The sequence below is a fragment of the Cygnus olor genome, chromosome 16 (assembly GCF_009769625.2).
Source record: "Cygnus olor isolate bCygOlo1 chromosome 16, bCygOlo1.pri.v2, whole genome shotgun sequence".
Lineage (NCBI taxonomy): Eukaryota > Metazoa > Chordata > Aves > Anseriformes > Anatidae > Cygnus > Cygnus olor.
The window spans coordinates 9,759,595-9,779,697 of NC_049184.1; the positions used below are offsets into that span (position 1 = coordinate 9,759,595).

Genomic DNA, 20,103 nt, shown 5'->3' on the forward strand with positions numbered 1-20,103 from the left:
TACAGCCCGTGACCAGAGTGAAATGAAACAGGTCCACATGACAGTGCTCTGCACAATGCAGCAAAACACACTTTTATCTAAACTTGCATCTAGCCAGGGCCTGCAGCTCAGACGTCTCTTCCTGCCAGGGGATCTTAATATCAGGGACATCAGCATTTTGATGTTCTACCTCATTAGAAACATAGCACATTCAACACCACAGTGCCCCCATCTAGACAGTGCTGCTGTCTAATATGGGGAAATGCATCTTGTTATACTACACATTAAAGAATACATTATTAAACCAGATTTTGTTTCTAGTGTAACCAAGAGCAGATGTTAAAATGTTAGCTACTCATTAAAAATGATTGCCTTTCTCCACACTCAGGGCAAAATTGAGTTAATGTTAATGGCCAACATACACTATAATATGATGATTTTAATGAAAAGAAAAATATTTACTCACTTTGGTTAAAGATGACAATCGAAATCCTTTAGCCTTCTCTTTTCCAGCCTTTTCATTTAAATGGTTTCCAATGGCTAAAATGTACTCCAAGACAGCAACAAATTTCTGGCTGGATTGCAGCTGCTTACTTGCTTGGATTTTCTGGTTTATTAGCTGAAACAAATCTTCTTTAAGTTCAAATTAAATGTGCAAGTAAAACAATGGTGCTATACCTGTCCTTTGCCAAGGCTCATTGTCCCACCTGAATTCACACTTTAGCTGATATCTTCCCACTGAACTTTCTTTGGGGAACAAGCCAGGGGGCTTCAGGAAGGAGCAGTTAAATTCTCCCAAGATAAAGCTGGTGTTGGCACAGTTACACTGCCTTAGATGGAGGTCAGATCCTCTGTGGCTGCCAAACTAGCCCTGCTACAAGAAATTCAACCTCATCTCTTAAAATGCTTCTAAAGGAAAAGCCTTTTGCTGTTTGAATGCACCAGATTACACCAAATGTCAGGCATCGGGGGAAGCAGATAGCCTGAAGCGCAGTACAAGATTCTCCATCCTTCACCTCTCTCCCTTCTGCTTATACCAGCTGAAGACTTATCAAAATTCTCGGTACAGTTTCCCCAGAAGGAAGAATAATAATTTCCTGTAATCAAACTCAGTATCAATTTCTGTTTTCCCAGGGAAGACACCTCCCTTCTAGAGCAATAGACACAAGAGGTAAATTCATTTTGAAATTAGGAAGCATATATTTTTCTAGCACCACACCTCCCTTCGACTGTCACACAAATTTAAAAGTAGAGAAATGATGAAACATGAGGGAGCACCGAAAGCCCTTGTCAAAACTTTCAGAGCATAGCACAGGACCAGAGGGTGCTGAAAGACAATACAAAACTGTGCCATAGAATTTTAGTTGCATTCTACACATTATAAATGTGTTAGTATGTATAAGTAAGAAAAGAGGCAACTAGTCAGTTGTTCACTGAACAATAAATATCCTTCAAAGCAACCAGTATATAATAGCTTCCAAACATTCTAATATTTGGTTTCAGTGGAGGAGAGCAAAGGTGTAGCATGGTACCAGACAGGGTCAGGAATCTGTGCATCTCCCCAGTGTCCTCCATCTGTTCCTATTCTGAGTTTTATTTACTGTTACTATGGTTTTAACCACAGACAAATAAAAGAGAACAACTCTGACTTGCAGAACTTTAAAATTTTGTTTTCATTCCCATGTAGAATGAGAGCAAAACCTTTTAAACCTTTTCACTGAATCGAAGCATACACAAACCCTGACTTGCATCAGGAAGATCCAGTCCGTGAGACTTGAACACTGTTTATTTGCATACCCTCACCCCACCCCATCCTCTAGGTCATCCTGAAAAAGGCAGAGAGGGACTTGAAGCCTGGTTTGCAACACTGCACTTTAACGAGTGAGTAATCCTCAGGGTGGACATCCTCCTTCAACCTTCTGAAAATAGGAAATATCTATGAGATGCTGGTGCAATAAACTCACTCAAGTATCTATGTCATTAGACCAATTCTTTCAGTTGTTGAGGCAAGAATCTCCCCACACATGGAATTGAATTTAAAGGGTGAAATTCACCTCTGTCTTATCACTAGCCAAAGAAAGAAGAAAGTTTAAGAACCCCAAATAAAAAATTGAATATCTTTTACCAACCCATTAGTAGAATAAGGATGATATTAAATGTACATGCATGTATATACATGCATATCACAACCCTCATATGTCTCCATCTATTTTTTGTTTTACTGTGTTTTGTTTTAAACCAGTACTGTAGAATAGTCTATCACTAACAAAACACAATAAAACGAGAACAATTCTGCTAGCTAATGTTAAAAAAAAAATCAATAAATAAAAAATACTGAATTTCCCATAGTACCCAGGGAAAGGGGTCATATTGGCTGATCCAAGCTCTGTTACGTGTTGCTTACATTCTGCTTTCTGCAGGTGTCTATATCACCCAAGTTTCAGATTCCCAAAAACATTCCAAGTATACCATCAGATAGTGGCATTGTATTTCAAATGCAGCATGTTTCTAACACTGTCGTGTTACTTGCAATTCCTTTGTTATCAAAGCCGTGCTCTATAAAGATTATTTATTTTTATTTTTGTAATCTTTTTGCTTATCATTTTTGATCAGTGAAATGAAATGATATTTTATACAAACAGCTTCTTGGATTACTACACTTTGTATTACCTACATTATGGACTGTGAAATATTTTGCTAAAGTGAAAAAAAAAATTGCAACTACACAGCTTTGAAATCTGCACGAAGCCCACTGGGGCCCCTGCTGTCTAACTGGTAGATTTTGATTACAAACAAATGATAAAGCAGTCATTTGCAAAAGCAGTCACTTTAAAGCAGTCACTCACAGGCTCCAAGTCTCTCATGCTCATAGGTAGTTCACGTATGGTAAGCAGGAGATCCAGCCTCTGGCCCAAGTGGGGGATTTTACACATCTGCATGGAAGTGAACAGAACAGGAAACAAAACCCATTGAGCAATTCATCTGCATCATAATTTTATTAATTTCTGTGCCCACTTATTAATTTTATTCTAGGCATTAAGACTATAGATATACTCTGACAAATAAAATCAACCTGTGTGTATATGCCTGATTTGTATATGCATATCCAAGAATATGCTATATGCTGGTAGGGCCAGACACTATTAAAGTCAATGGTGCTCATTTCTCGTGAACAAGAACAGTTAAACATATACAGTTTTACATTTAGAGATTTGGGAAATCTATCTCAGAATAAATTAGCTCCTATTTGGGGGGAAGAAGAGGACATATTAATTGGAGTTGCAAAAAATGGATCCATAAAGTTCTCTTCATAATTTTTACTGTCTCAACTCTTTATCAGATAAATCCTCTTACAATGATTCTGACTAAGGCTGTAAATTTAAGTTCCAACTAACAGCTTCTTGTAGTGGTTTTATCTAGAAGAAGGTGTCCTAGAAATAGTGTGTGGTGTGTTTTAATGCTGTGATTTCTTACCTCTAACATAAACTGATCAACCACATGCAGCTTTGAAGGAGACCCCTTGAATGACTGGTATCTTTCCGCATCTTTTGGTGTTAGCATGTATCTGTAAAACAACAAATGTAAGTCAGATGTCCTTTTCCTTGAATATTGCCATAATGTAAAAGCCGTTTCATTCCATGCATCAGAATTCCTTACTGTTTATTGTTTTATATTTTGCATACTTACTCTTTAACCAATGGTATTTTTTGGACATTTGAGTGAATGGTGCAACAGAAAACAAAAATGATCTGCAGATAGCTCTGCATATCTGAAAATATTTAGACATGTGCAAAGCTTGAAAATAACAGTCAGTAGTAGTTCATCTGCAGACTTACAGACAATTTACAATGTCATGGGTTTTGGTAAAGGTAAAACTGTACCATAAGGGAATTAATGTTACTCTTTCTAAAGTATTCATTAATTCTGCGCCTGATATATACATGCTTTGGTTTCTTTTATTGGATGAACATATCTGACAACCTTTCAGCACCTAAAAACAACACAGAGTTTTTAAGCAGTTACGGACATGCTCATTCAGCTCATCTCCAGCAGTAACTTCTTCAAAAATTAGCACAAAAACAGAGCAGGCTCAGTTATGGTGTGATTAGTCAGTAGGCTCCACAGTCTGACCGACCTCTACATATCTAAAAATTTTTAATTGCCCATGGAACAAAAGTGGGTAATGGTGTTTCTGGCTCTCTAAGCACTGCAACACATCCGAGATCTGTTTCTCATTTTTGTTGTGATAGCACATAATACAGACCTCAAACTTCCTTCCTTCCGAATAAGGTAACAGAATATCTTCCCACAGCACTCCAGAGCCACAGATTTTTAGAAAAAAAAATGACACCTTTAAACATTTCTGCACTTAGAAAAATAAACTCACAACACCACAGCTCCCATCCTTTGGAAATCTGCCTGCCTGATACACTATGGAAATTCATAGCACATCTAAAAGAAGAAAAATTGAATTGATGTTATAGCTAACTTATTAGAAGAAGTGTTAAGAATCTTAAATATATATTCAGGTCTACTATCATCTCCTTTTTCTCTGGGAAAAAAAAAACTAAATTTACAACAAGTATGATTAAACAGTCATGAGGATGAATATACATTTCCATTAAAAGTAAGGAAAATTATTCAAAGATGAAAAAATAAAGCTAAGATTTTAGCATTTTAAATACAGGACAAACAATAACCTTTTTTTCCTGTTGTCAACCTTTTAATATGACACTTCAATTTAATAATTGCTGGGTATTGAATTATTAAATCTATATTAAAGCAGATTAGAAAATATTCCATTCATCATAAAATATATATATATATCATTTTAAAATACCAGTTATCTGCTGGAAAATTAAGAGTTTTATTTATCATTAAAAACAGTTGGTTTAACTTTGAGCAAATTCAAAGAACATTAAATAAAAACTGACAGCAAATATCTTCATTTAATCAGAAATCCGACATTCCTTTTTTTAATATATTATGTATATGAAATGAAACTAACAGGTTATCTAGTAGGTTTACAGCTTAAAGCATTAAGCAATGGAAGCCAGGGGAAAGGAAGCACAAGAATATATGAATGCATTCCTTAAATATCTTTTACATGAATGTGACTACAGTGGAATTTTTGTAACTTAAAATCTCACATTGTTCTGAAAAAAAAAAAAGTTTGTAGAGACAGAGTACCTTGTTATTTAAAGATGTCAGGATAAAGAATTCATTCAGACAACTATGGAAAGGTTTCTCTACTAAAATAAGTCCTGAAGTTTCTAATAATATTCCACTACTTCCGTTAACCTTCATTGGATACATGAGTAGAGCATTTTGCTCACTGGTCACTCTTAAAAATGTAATCTTGTTCTTGGCTTTAAATATTTTTCATTTTGTGATAGTGGAATTTAGACTTCCTGCTGAGGCTCATATGACAGGTATAATATGCACGCAGAGGAGTTTTCCTGTCCCTGACTATCCTGTTTAAACTCCTGTCATAGCCACAGGTTCCCAACTAATTGGAGACCAGAGTTTTCAATGGTAAAATTTTACACCATGACTCCTAAAGGAAGTAGAAAGACCTTCAAAAATGCTAAACGTCCTGCTACTTGTATCATGGCAACTCCACTGCAGTGTATTTTACAAGAGAAACTTCTGATTGCTGACATTTTCAGGTAAATGTCTGCCATTTCAATAAGGTGTCTGAATGGCAGTTGTAAGACAATTAACTGTCTTGGAAATCCACCCCCAGTCAGGGAATGCATCTCTTCATATTTCAGTAACATTTTAAAAACTGTTGGGGTGAAAAAATAAGCTTCTTTTCACTACAAGATTTGTAGACACTTTCCTAGATTTTGACAATAAACAAGAATCCCAGGAATAGAATCCTTGATTCTATAGAACATACAGCAATACAGCAGCCAATGTCTCCTACGTGTTCCTTTGCTAGAAAAATTACCTCAGCATTACTGGTATCAAAGGAAGACTCTGAAATCTTCAAGGTAAAAATAAAATCTTTCAAGATTCTTTACCATCATCAGCATTATTATTGTTATTATTGTTTTCTGTTGGCAAAGAGCCCAGATGCCATAAATCACTGATCTCAGTGGTGCTATACTAATTTCAAGAGCATGGAGATCCTCTACCGAATCTGCAGTGCTGTATTATGGCTTGAACAATGGACTATGTTCGGTGTTTTCCTGCAAACCTAGGTATGAGCTGTAGCTGCACTCAAGAAATAGACTGCTCAGACCCCGAGCACTCAATGTCCCAGTGCTACAGAACTGGGGCATTCCCTCGCTTCTGCCAGCTCCGTAATTACTTCTGTAATTGGAGAAAACACACAATGTTCCAGGTACTTCATCGCAATTACACCCTCACCAATTCCACCACTGCAATTAGAAAATGCAGTTATATTTAATATATAAATATATTTTTTTCTTTATATGAAACATTTACAGCCAGCTTTTGGAAAAAAATAGAGCTCTATTATAGTAGGGCTCTACACATTTCACTAGTTCACAATCTGCTGTGCACCATTGTGGGGTACAAATATTAAAGCATGTAGGGAGCATGGAAACCTCCTCCAGAACACTTGCATATTTAAAACATTTAAATGCTCAGTGCCTTGTCCATGTCCCTTCGTACTTCAGGCAAGCTCTCTACAAGCCATCTCACCGACTGACATTAATTACATGCATTTCACATCTGTTCTTCCTGTTCTCGTCACTTTCTAAGTGCAGACATGATTCTGCAAACTTTAAAATTACTGTATTGATTAGGACCAGGATTTTAAGACCACAATTAAAATCACTGCACAAAAAGTAGGCACATTGGTAGCAATAAAAAGTTAGTTACTTCCTCACTTTTTTTGCTAGCATCATGCTAGCTTTTCCAAGCTCCCTTTTAACAAAACACTCATTTTTCTCATTTTGAAGCAAGAAGCAGTCTCAGTTCAAATTTTCATAACAATGTGTATAATAAAATGGCACTGGTACTACATGCTTTGCATGGGGACTTGGATGTGTAGTGCATACTACTCTAGGACCCACTTTTTTCCTGTGTCTTGAACTATTCAGAGAGACAACCCAGTTCCTACAAATTTCACGTGCCTATAGTTTGCTTACACTCCTGAAATGTACTACTCTCAGTATAGTTTTTTTGTGGGTTTTTACTTTGTTTGTTTTTTAAGATACAAAAACTTGCATTCTGTTTTAAACCCACAAATCTCTGCCACTCAGAAATACTGATATTCTCCTTTAACACTCGTCTGGCTTCCTATGTCCAAATCAGTTTTTAAACAGGGAACAGAATTCATTTTGTTTCTTTCTTTTCTGAGGCCACAATAGACAATAAGGCTGTAGTAAGAGATGCTGTGAAGTTTTCTGACTGCTACACCTGCTCACTGCAGGTGAGCTTACTCATTCTTTTACTAACTCTGCTCCTTGTAACCAGTTCGACAAAGTCCTGTCAGATTTGCTGTCATTTCCTGCAGTTCCCTTCCTACACAACATGGGGAAGAGTTATATTTTGGAAGTACATTCTACAATGTCTGTTGCAAGAACTGAGATTTCTGTGTGCAACTCTAACATTTTATCTATGGTCAGGATAGATTCAATGTCTCAGTAGCATTTTTTCCTGAACTACCCATTATTTGAAGAAAATTATGCCTTCTCCAAAACATAGAATCTTATAAATAAACAATTGAACCCCAAAGATTACCTTCGTAGTGCTGTAATCTGCTCATCTGTAAGTCCACCACTCTCTTCATGTATAATGTATAGTTTTTCTTTCAACTCACTTGGTTTTATATGAAAACTTTTAAGAAAAATGTCTGGGGAAAAACAATTCTTAAATTACTTGGAAGAAAATGCTCAGGGGAAGAAAAAAATCATCAAAACATTTCATATTTATTTTCCAGATTATAAAAAAAAAAAATCACTTAGTAGCTGCTAATGCTAAAACAAAAACTCAGTCTTCATATTTCTTTTTAATATACATAGCAGTAGTCAAGCAAAAATATGTTTTATGTCAGAAGATAGTCAAAGCTTAAGACAGAACTATCAAGATACTGTTATCAGATGGCACTCAAATACTTATTATTATTATATATGTCTCTTGCACTCAGCTTAACATTCAAAATATTTTTTCTCTGAATAACAACACCACATACTGGCATACTGTAGTATTTTGAATGTTAAAGAAATTGAGTTTTTCATTTGTTTGGATTTTGTTTACTTGCTTTGTTTAATTTCTAGGGTTCAAAAGAAGGTAACTGGAGTCCATGCAACAAAAATTAATCCCAAAATGAAGGCAACATGGGAAACTTCTTCCCCACTGCCCAGTGAGTATGCTTTAATACTGTCCTTGTCAGACCTTCACTGACAGATACTCTTTGATAATATTCTAAAATCTGATTACATTTTTATAATGTTTAAGATGTGTGCTGACTTGGGGCTGGCTCATAATACACATTACAATAGGAAAATGGAAATAAGATATCTCTTCCACATACAGGTGAAGAATCATTAGTAAGGCTGTTGCTCCCAAGAAGACTACTTTGCCTTACCAGTTGTTATTTTTTTAATTACTGCCTGTTTCCGTCATCATTACCAAAAGATGAGGAAGTAACATCTGAAACACCAAGGACGTGAACAGGAGGGCTAAACAGAGAAAGTGAGAAGCTTTAAAGGTAAGATGATATCCATGGCCAGTAACACAGTGAATAATTCATAGTAAAATATTGATTTTAAAATTTAACTTCTTCCTTTTCACAAACCACTCACAAAGCAAAGCATTTAAGGTTTTTTTGAATATTTTCAGTGTTTGAAATTAGCAACTGAATAATTTCTAGTCATCAAACTTCACAAAAGAAATCAATTGCAAATAAAACTGAAGATGTTCTCTGTCACTCAAAGGTCATACAGGGTTGTTTCAGCTCCTTGTCATAGTTGCACTTGTACCGAGAATGGGATTTCTAATGAAAATATTTGTGGCACAGATTCAGAATTAGTTTTCTAATCTCATATACACATTCATAATTCACTGTGTCTGTAAATGTTACAGCTGTTGAACTCATTTTCCAGAATACCCATGAAAACCTGCACAAAGTGGATGAGCAGTGATTTATCTGAATATGGTGGTTTATCTTTAAAACAAAGAAAAGCCCTATTATTTTATAACACACAACTTTAAAAAAAAAAAAAAAAAAAAAAAAAAAGAGGTGAAGAGGTGAGTCCTTGGATCTTTTCTAAACTTTCTTTCATTCCAAAAAGTGATCAACAATTTTTTCTTCAAAATTAAAATTAACTTATGTACTTCCTGCTCACTGTCTACCCGTTTCTTGATTTTTTTCTCAAAATTACCACATCGTCTTAAGTTTCAAAATATTTTCCTAGGCAAAATAAGGATTTTACATATGGGAAACCAGTTCTTATACAGAGAAACAGACATCAGCCAAATCACAGGAACAGTTGTTTTCTATCCTAAGTCAGTTTTTCACCAATGAGATCACACATTCTTGGATTAACATACACCTCCCCGGATTCTTTCTTTGGTAAACTGAAGGTGTTTTTCTTGTTTCTTACTTTCTGACACTTTGTTCTCTGTGTGGCAGAAGTTTATCTGACAAGAAGCCACTAGATAACTTAGCTTTTATCTGCATTTTCTCATACATCAGACTTGAATTTACAGTGTCGATCTTCTCTCAGAACTCTCATTTTTCTCATGTGTTTGGACATCCACTCAAATTCTCAAGAAATTTTAACCTACAGGCATTTTGGAGCTTCATCTTTTTATTCATTAATTTAAGGACTGTGGTTTGTAACACTTGCAGGAAGATTAATCAGAATTCTGAGGATCAAATTAACTTTTGATCTAAGTACTGTCCATTATAATAAATACATGATGGGACTTTAAGGATAAGATTAAGAAACGGTCTTAGAATGTCTCAGTGAAAAAAAGTTGTAAGAGGAATAGGATCAAAAGGAAGAATGGTGCTATTTGCAAACCAAAAGAAAGAATTTTCCTAAAAGAAACCGCAATAATTTAGCAGATAAAAATGCTATTATAGGATTCTTTTTATCTACAGCCAGACTTTTGTATCACTCACTTCCTTTTAATCCTTCAAATTATTAGTCAATGGATGTAATAATTCCAACAAGTTATTTCTATTTACAGTTCTCAATTAAAACTTTACACAATCTCCAAAGTATATTCCTTCTTATCAATATTCATAAAGATGAAATCATTAAAACTTCAAAATTAACTGCCCTGAATTCTTTACACATGTAACATTTCTTAAAACAGTGCTAGGTTATAGAATTTTTTGGAAAGCCATCTCTGCAACAGAAACCAGTGTAGTCTTTGAAAAACAATTATTCTTGCTCCTTTAATATCCAATACCTCTCATTAGAGTACTTGAAAGACCTTTACATCATTTATTAGTAAAACTAGAACTACATGTTGAACTGCTTCATTAGCCGTGAAAGGCTGTCCTAGGTTAGGCCTTTGACATAATCATACCCAGGTTATGGGAGGGAAGGATCCAGTTCATGATCATTCAGGACAGTCATTCACAGTCTAAGTTTTCTGAGTCAGCTTGAGAAAGGTCAAGAGAGTTCCTACAACCTGGCTTGTAGCTATCTCAAAGGCTTCTTACCGACCCATTTCAACCTACATGAATATTTTTTAACTCAGTGTTAGAGAGAGACTGAACACAGCACCCAAAGTGCCAACTACCAACCTGCTTTCTGGTGACTTGTGTCACCTGGCCAGCCCACAGAATTTGGAAAGCCTTTGAAGTCCTAACATCGATTTCACAGGTGTCATATATGATTTTACATGTCTTTCCTAAGATAACAGCATCACAGCTTGAGGGCACATCCAGATATCTTGTATAGGAAGAGCAGTTTGGTGCTTCTATTCTACATCATTAAAGACCACATTTACAGCAATTGAGCCTTTAGACCCAAGCTTGTCTCTTTTATGCACCAAATGGTAGAAATTAGAAACAGAAAATTCATACAGTTCTCACCCCAGTTCTTCAGATAGGAGTACACAGTTCTTATTAATAAACTTACTGAAGTTATGTGCAACTTTTTGATCTAACAGGATGTGCTGTTTGGCTGGAGGTTCACTGCCTGGAAATACTGCCAAGTCCTGGATCTGGAACTGATCACAGAGTCTGGAAAGGTCTATTTTTTTCTTGCGTGGGTCACATGATTCCCAGATGGATTTTTGAATCTAAAAACATAAGAGTGACAGGAAAGAGAAAAAGACAAAATAACAGTGTTATTTTGTTCTACCCAAACATACAGAAGTGCATCCCGGTTGTTTTGTGGCACAACTGTACTTTTATGATTATTATACAGATAATACAAACTACTTTTTTCCTTTTTTTTTTCCTCTCTTTAACAGCTACTATTATTTTCATCCTCACCTTATCACAAGGAACAACATCCCAGTGAAAGGCTTTGGTTCTCTTTGTCAAGGGAGAAAGGCTGCTGGGCTGTGGGAACACAGGTGGGGCTGGTGGCACTTCTGCCTTACTTATGGGAAGTGGAGATGGTGATGATAGGGCTGCTTCCCCTTCTGCAGGCTTTGTCCAGGAGTTTGAAGGCTTGTTCAGGTCAGTTGTTGCAGAACTCAAACCCAAATAGAGGGCCTCCTCTTTCTGTTCATTCAGAGCTACAGTAACATTCTCATAATCAGCTTCAGAGGAGGTGTCTCCTTCAGATCCCTCCTGAGAGAGAGAGGCACCCTTGCACAGCTGACAGTACCTTTCTATGAGAGACACCCATTCATTCTGGAGCTTGCTGACACCCTCTGTCCTGTTATTTTGGACAGTAAAGGGTATTCGAAACCTGAAATTTAAGAATGTCATACATAAATGTAAGGAAGTGTAAATAACATGCTGACTAATACAACCATAGATATTTCTTATTTAAGCAGAACGATGTTCAGCGGCTTTACTTGTCAAAGGAGCCTAGTGCTGCTGACTCTGACCTTTTCAGACAGAGTTAATTGCTTACGTGTCTAAGGTTAGAGAGCTGAAGCTTTGCCATATATTGACTTTGTGGTGCAGTTACCTCGTAATTCCTCTTCTCCACCTTGGGGGAAGGTGAACAATGTGCTAAGTCTTATGCACTTGGTGCACAAGCTGGTCAGAACCTCTTCACATATGTGTGCAATCAAGCCAATTGGTATATCTCTTCATTAACTCCTGACATGAGGACTAGACAAGTCTTTGTGTGAAGCATTTCAATGCACCTTCTCAATTCCACAATGTTGTACTTTAGATATCTTAAAACACTCATCAAATCACTGCATAGCTATGGGAGGGATTATCTACATAAATTTGATGGCCTCATTCCCCCCTTGCTGTGTTTTCTTCTGGGACACTGAGATTCTCTGCTGCTTGACCTTATTTTCAATTGTTCTGCTTTAACAAATTATTAATTACCAATTATACTTACAAATAATTGTGTTCTTTGGTCTGGACTGAAAAGGTACCACATTCATTCTCCTTGCTGACACTCACATCACCACCTGACAAATTAATTGTATTCGTTACAGGGTGTGCATTCCTGCTCTCTCTTCCCAGACCTATGCAATACAAAGTCAATTCTCCTTCACGTAGTTGTACCAAGTACCTGAAGGGCAAGGAATAGAGATTCTGTTCATTCTTCACAGACTACTTATTTACACAGTCCTTGTCTTTGTTAAAGAATTTTCTACTGTCAGAGTCACCACATTTTAATATCATCTTCCATGGAACAGTCAAAAAGTATCAAGACTAAAGCACAAAATCTTTGAGATAAAGGCTTCTTACTCTCATCTGACACATAGTAAACAGTGACATAAAAGATGAGCTTCCTGACTGTGTCTGCGATCAAATTAGACAAAATTAAGAACAAGATCTGACTATTGACTAAAAATCACACACATCCTGTTAATTTGTTAGCCACAGTCTGTCTCTCCCACTCTTTTTATGCTTCTTATTGGCTTGTGGTGGTAGTTCCTTAGGAACTGGTAGCTTTTAACAGAATTTATTATGTGGCTGATCAGAGCATAATATGTTGACGCTTCAGTTTCTGGGTCTTCCAGGTTTTACTGCCACCAAGCTATAAACAAGCCACCAGGATATAAGTTAGTGCACAGCCTTATAGCCCAATAACTCTCCTACTTGGAAATGCCTCTGCGCATGCTCTCCCTCCATGAGGACTGATCCTGGTCCCCTTCATTCCCACGAGTCATGTGGGAGAAGAGATCAAGTGTTCTCCACTCAAGGGCTTCCATCAGAAGTCACCATGCCAAAGTGTGGGTATTACTGACTCAAATGATAAATTATTCCTGGCACAAATTGCCTCACCATAAAGTTTCTATTACAGTGAAATCTCCTGCTGCATTCTCTCCTCTAGGATTCTGCTCTGCTGCTTATAACAAAGGCCCCACATTCAACAAGTGTGGGGTTTTACTGTATGTGTTTTTTATTTTTATTTAAGCATTTGAATTCTCATTTTTCCTGAGGGTTAATGCATTTCTTTATCATTCTGACAGTTCTATCAGACCTTTCTTTCCCTCCACTCTCTCTTCAAGGTGTGGCTAGTTGATTAAGGTGTTATATGAAGAATTTAAATAAGTTTTGCAGCACCAGAAGAATTAAACTTAAAATATAAATTGCATCTATTCCCACATAAACAGTCAAAGTGATAAGAATTGCTTAATGGAGCTGGCAGTTATATTGATCTTTTCTTTCTTTAAAGCAGGGACTTATAGTTTAATCGGATCTCCAGATGTTTCCACCATTATTTACTTTGCCAAAAAAGAGAGGATTAATATCAAGTGGGAAGCAACAAGGGCTTTGCTTCACAAGATAAATAAAAATCAATTTTTGTTTGTTAACAAACTTGTTAAATGTTGCAAGGTAACAAATCCTGTGACACACTTGAGGATAGTGTTTACAAGACATACAATAGTAGCTTTTTAAAAACAATTAAAATCATTTTATGTGAACTGTGAAGTCTTTTGAGATAATTGCCCCATACAGATAATTACAATGTTAATTTTTTTCATTAGTTTTTGCTAGATGGATTTTTTCCCCTCTTTTTCTCTCATTTGATAGCATAAGCAATACCTGACCATGGCGGGGGAGGGGGGGGGGGAAGGTATTTTAGAAGTTGGCTCAAGAGAAGAGTGGGATATCTGTAGGATGGGCAGCCATTTGGCCAATGCAAGTCAGCATTCTCTAGCCAGACTCCTACACTCCTTATCTGCTCTCCCAGTCTTTCTTTCCTTTTTCTATGACTGCAAATTGAATAAAAAGTAAATAGGTAAGTATAAAGTGCCATCATTAAAATCACTGACAACCATCGTTGTTATATATTTGTGTTAGTAAAGCACACTAGGACTTCACCGTTTTGGGCACCACTATTACACTAACAGTTAATTTCAATGTTTTCAGCTCATGCAGATTGGGCATCTAAGTTTTAACTTTGAAAATAAATTAAACAATTAACTTATTATCAACAAAATAAAATCTTAAGGTATTTGCCAGACAATTTAACATAATCTACAACCCACAGGTCCACAAAGATATAGTTCGTACTTCACCCATTCAGTGGATATAAAACTGTTCTGCTGCAAATCCAGCAATCCTTCATGTATCACATCACATTCTGCAGATCTTCCAGAGCAGGCATCTTCTGGTCTTTTGTATGAGTTACTCTGTATAACTCTGCTCAGAAGGTATATTATCTATATAAAAAGTGTCAGAGAGAGAGTATATTTCCCATATTCATTCCGTTGAATCAGACACTAACAGGTGGATTTTTCAACTACAAAAACATTGTCTACACTATAAGAACTGGCCAAATAGGTAATTTTTTTTTTATTTTTTTTTTTTTTGTAGAATAAATAGGGTCTTTCTATGATGCTAAACTACTTAACTGCAATTTGTTATTATGTCCACAATCCTAAACCTGTCTGTATAAGGAGAATATACCCCTCTGCAAAAGATTTTCTTACTAACAGGTTACTGAAGTCTAAACTCTTACTAAACTATCCCATGTTTTTTAAGAGTCTATAACTCAGCCTGAATAGTGCACCTGACTTAAGTGCTTCAGCAGTGGGATGGCATGAATTCCAATATTTGACCCACCCCCAAACACGGTCAGTATCTGCATTCAGGTGAAAGGCTAATTTCACAATCTGAGTTTCTCAAATTTCAGTGTAGAGCCTAATTACAAAAACTCCTTAGAATATTTGATTCAGCCTAGAACTCAAAAGGAGCTGAAACAGTTCATACAAAATCTTGCAAAAATTAATTGCACAAATACCTAGGCTGTCTTCCTCTGATAACTTTATAATTACAGTGTATTTTGATGGTGAAAGAGGAACCAGTATCTCTTCCCTCTCTCCCCACCCCATCCCCAGCATCAGGACGGCCTCATTCATTCTTAAGAGTATGTATTTTTATAAATGCATGCCTTGTATAAAGAAAACAATCTCTTAGAAAACTTCAATTAAAATCCAAATGTGTGTGGCATCAGTTTTGTTTGCTTGTTTTAATACAATGTCAGACCAACTGCATTCAAACTCTTGTTGAAAAAAAAATGCATCTGTCTTCATGCTACATCCCGAGCTCACTGTACGTCTTCAGTCTTAGTGGCCAAACTTTATCCTGAACTCACATTCCTTTTGCTCTATGTATCAACATACACGGAATAAAGACATGCCTACTGCTTTGATTATACAATGCACAGCATAACAATTCCTATTTATGACTGGGACCTGCTGGTTCCATACCATAATATTAGCTGTTATTTATAGCAATCTATCTGTGGCAGTATAAAAACTTACCTTCCTTTTATCATCAAGAGACACTGCTTCCAGCTCATAATCTTGACGCCCATGAAACACAATGCTGAAGCGTCTTCTTTCAGTATCTTCACAGGCTTTGACTTGTGAGAAAGGGAACTGTTTCTTAATAATTCCTTTTTCAATGTTAAAAATTGTCTTTGTGTTGAAATCAATCTGGAACAGAAAGCTCTCATTACTTGATTCTGTCACTTCTCTTCATTGGAAGGGAAAGAGAGTGTCTCCAATATCACCACGCAAGGACACTTAGATAAAGGACCAGCTTAGAATACATATCTATTTTGCCAATGATTAGAGTAAAAAATGGCATTCCATCATCAAGATACTGTACTGTATTTGTTTTAGTTACAAAACAAACAGGGGGAACACAGTTACAATGACTATCTATTTCTTTAGATGAATAGGCATCAATTTATCATTCTGAAATATTAATTCTTTTGAAATTCTCCTTGTGTTATGAAACACAGTGCAAAAACTTCCCATTCAGCAGTAGTGGTAGCACAAACTAACGGCATGACCATCTCAGTAGAGATTCAATTACTAACTAGTTCAATCTAAAATGGAGTGAAGGTGCTTATTTTTGCAACAGCACCTTCCATGTAAGGAAAAGAGGATATTTGTAATCTACTGGTAGATTACTTTCTGACACAATCATTATTATGTTTTTAGATCTGATCTAACACAAATTTTTTGCCTGTATGTATATACATGGAGTGATATTAATAGCCAATAGTTATTTTTTTACTGCCTCCCAGCTGCAATAATTAAAAAGTGGTTGTTCCAAAATAAGATTGTACAGTGGAATGATAATCTTATTTACAGTGTTAAAAACTGGCACAGACAGATTCCAGTATCTGTTCTGCATGTCCATCCCTGCTGAGCAGAAACAGCTTTGCTGATACAATGAGATGTGGATATTTTCTGACTGTCCCGCATCAGTGAGTGTGGCCCACAGAGAAAACAAACTCAGATCTTGTCTGGGTTAGATATTTACTTCTGATCATAAATGTTTCCTGACACCTTTCATTCATATAGTGCAGACTATGTTAACTGGATTTTAATACCATGGCCTTTGCCTCATTTCTGTTTATAGAAGGAAATCTCCAAAGCAGAATCATTTTCATTATTATCTGTGACTTTAGATAGCTATTGGTAACTAGAGGACTGCAATTGTTCCAAATTTCCAAAATGGTATGTTCCACTTCTATTGTAGCTTTCTTCATTTTTCCATCAGCTTTATGTCTAAACAAATGATCTTTTAATTCCAAACATTTGTGGATGTTGAGGGAAATAAGGATGTTATGCTTTCTTCATTTGAGATGTAGTAAACAAAACCTACCCTTTAGTATGTACAGGTTGGACATGCTCCTTATCAAATTTTATCCAAACTTCAGGAAAAAAAAAAAATCAGTGAAATCCAGGTTCCCAAAAACAACAGGGGACCACTGCCTTCATGGAATATTGACAAACAGTTACTCTAATATCATGCAATTGTTGTCCCATTATGGTGTGGTAAGTCAGTAAAACCTTAAGGGCTTATAATGTCAGAAAAAGAATTCACCAGACAGAGTAACCAGAGATGAAATGCACAGTCTGCAAACTGAAACTTTCCCCGTAAGAATGTCTTATCATGCTTCATACAATCTCAGTGAAGCAATGAAAAAGAAAGTCTGCTTGGCAGAACCGTGGAAAGATAGCCATCAAAACTGAGTAAAACAAAACAAACAAACAACAACAAAAAAAAAATGATAACCTTATGAGCAGAGTAAGTCAATAAGGTATTTGCCTTAAAATCTACGTTTGCATTTTAGCAAATAGCCAGACATAGGAATGTAATGTTCCCCAGAGAGCCCAATTTGTCAGCCCTGAAAACTGCATTTCTCTCTTTATACACTGGGGGAACACAGTTCTAGGATCAAAACTAAGTTTCCTTAAAACCACAATCAGAATCTTTAAATATTGACCAGAAGATCCCCCTGTTTCTAGTCACGTCACATAGCTCTGCCAGAAGAGAAAGGTGCAATGTGTGAAGTACATGTACAACCTGTGACGAACAAGTATCTACACTAAATAAAGTGTTATTTTTAAATTAAAACCTTTTCACAATGCTTTGTATTCTCAACTGGAATTACATTAACTGGAATGACTGCACTGAAGTCAATGAACCTCTTTCAGTTTACACCTGCTGAGGCCCTGGCCCAGGAAATGAAAAATAAGATTGATGACATCTCTTTAGGAGATGTGGCACAGTTTGTTATTGTGATGGAGGGTTTGTGAACCTGTTGGGGAATCAATTTTAGCATTTGAAAAATAAATAAATGTTAGAAAACAACTTATTAAATCTTAAACACATTACTTGGAAATGAAAAATTTTCAGAAAGATTTGCCAAAATGTGTATCGTCATTGGGAATTCCTGAATTCCTCTTACTTTCAGTGGGGCCTGAGATCCTGAATATCCCCAGGTACATTTCTTCCCAAGTGTGTAAGTAGGTTTTAGGGGTTGCAGTTGAAGTAGAGAGAGAAATTAAGTACTTCTACATCACTTATATGCAATTACATTTGCAAAGTAGCAAATAACAACATCTCCAAGGCAGAACCTATTATAATCAATTACCATTGTGACAAATTTGGGTTTTTCTTAGAGGTGAAATAACCTCTTAGATCATCAAGATCACTCTACAGCCCTGTCTGAGGCTCAGTAAAAGGAGTTTCAGATATTATCCCCAGAATAGTTTTGGAGTAAAAGGTAGAATATTTCTTCGATATCTTGCACCCCACTGAACCACAGAACATATAAAGCCATCTTGTAATATTTATTGAGCAACCTAAGCGTCTAATATTTTAAGCATCTAATATTCTTCAAAAGTAAGATTTTTTTTAATTACCTGCAGAATTCGTTTCTGCCACCGATAGTGCTTGTATTTGTAGATACTAAAGTTAAATTGTGAGCCAGTTAGCAAATCCGGTGAATCCTAAAAAATAGAACAGAAATCAGCAATTTGTCCACACTGTGTGTGGTGGTGTTTTGTTGTTGTTGTAGTTTTGTTTTGCTTTTTTTTTTTTCATACACTCAAATACAATCATGTTCTCAGGTGAAATCACCCTCAGTAAACAGTGATCAAACCATGCTGGGGGCTTTGTAGAAACACTCCACACAGAGATACGTGGAAGCACCCTCCTGGTCTGATTTTCACAAAATATCTGCAACTCCTGCTGAACTAATGGAGGGATCACAGATTTGGTTGGAAAACAAAATAGAGAGCAGAAAACAGGAAGGAGAGGAAGAAAAGAACAGAGTGCATGCAATTTTACCAAGTACATTTCAAAATACATGAGTATAAGCCATTTATTAAAGGCACTAACTAGCAAACAAGGGCTGTTGGCGACTTTAAAGAAAAATATTTACAAGCCTTTGAATATGGTGCATTAAAATGGCAAATCTTTGTTCCTTGATATTAAGTGAGGGTATACAATTTGCTATCTGATCTCTTACATCAGCTATATCGTTTGCATGGACAATGATTAATTTTACATCTTTGGGAAAATGCAGTAAAGGGAAGGTCATGATCCAGATATATTAAATTTCATTTATTTCTAATAATTAGCTATCACAAAATCTTTAATGTGGCAAAAGTAGAAAAGGAACCTTTTCTTTTCTTACTCTGAGAATATATGTCCACATAGTCTTACACTGCTGAGTTTAATATTTTTGTTGTCTGCAGCCTTTCTGCAAAATTTATGCCACTTTTATTAGTACTTATTTTTGCTGCTTCTTCTACTTCTTTCCAGCCAAGAAGTTAATAAGCAGTTCAGAAAGATATTTTTTAAAATTCCAAAAGCACCAGGTTTGTCTCAAAATCACTATTAGTTCCTGCTGTGCAAGAAATTTTCAGATTGTGTCATTAGCACATCATAAGATTTCACTCCTTCCTGGAGATTCTCCCATAGGGAGGGTGGTTCAAAAACCCCAAACAGAAAGGGAACTAGCTAGTGAAAAGTTCTCCAAGGAATTCTCTGCTGGATGATAGAGAAAGCAATGAGGGAGATACTGGACTGGGAATAAGCAGAGGAGTATAAGGCTGATGTATTAATGTACACAAGTAACCTATTCAGGGAAGAAGGAGGTTTGTATGGACATATCCAATCTAAATTTAAAATACTTAATCCAGGTAATGACATGAATGTAGCCACAGCACTTACATGAGATATCCATTGAACAGGACAACCGTAGCAGCAGATTTTAGCCTTTA

General features: G+C 36.2%; 1 protein-coding gene across 3 annotated transcripts in view; it reads right to left on the reverse strand.

Annotated features, from left to right (window-relative positions):
• The window catches only part of LOC121079026 (formin-H-like), a 40,954-nt gene that overhangs the window by 8,358 nt on the left and 12,493 nt on the right, over positions 1 to 20,103 (reverse strand). For all 3 annotated transcript variants that reach the window (XM_040575861.1, XM_040575860.1, XM_040575862.1), the window contains 10 exons: positions 18,739 to 18,825; positions 15,835 to 16,008; positions 14,582 to 14,730; positions 12,450 to 12,626; positions 11,414 to 11,837; positions 11,055 to 11,217; positions 7,696 to 7,807; positions 3,454 to 3,544; positions 2,826 to 2,912; positions 446 to 598 (listed from right to left, as the gene is read on the reverse strand). In XM_040575861.1, the coding sequence (XP_040431795.1) occupies positions 446 to 598; positions 2,826 to 2,912; positions 3,454 to 3,544; positions 7,696 to 7,807; positions 11,055 to 11,217; positions 11,414 to 11,837; positions 12,450 to 12,626; positions 14,582 to 14,730; positions 15,835 to 16,008; positions 18,739 to 18,825 (1,617 nt within the window). The remainder of the gene's footprint in view (positions 1 to 445; positions 599 to 2,825; positions 2,913 to 3,453; positions 3,545 to 7,695; positions 7,808 to 11,054; positions 11,218 to 11,413; positions 11,838 to 12,449; positions 12,627 to 14,581; positions 14,731 to 15,834; positions 16,009 to 18,738; positions 18,826 to 20,103) is intronic.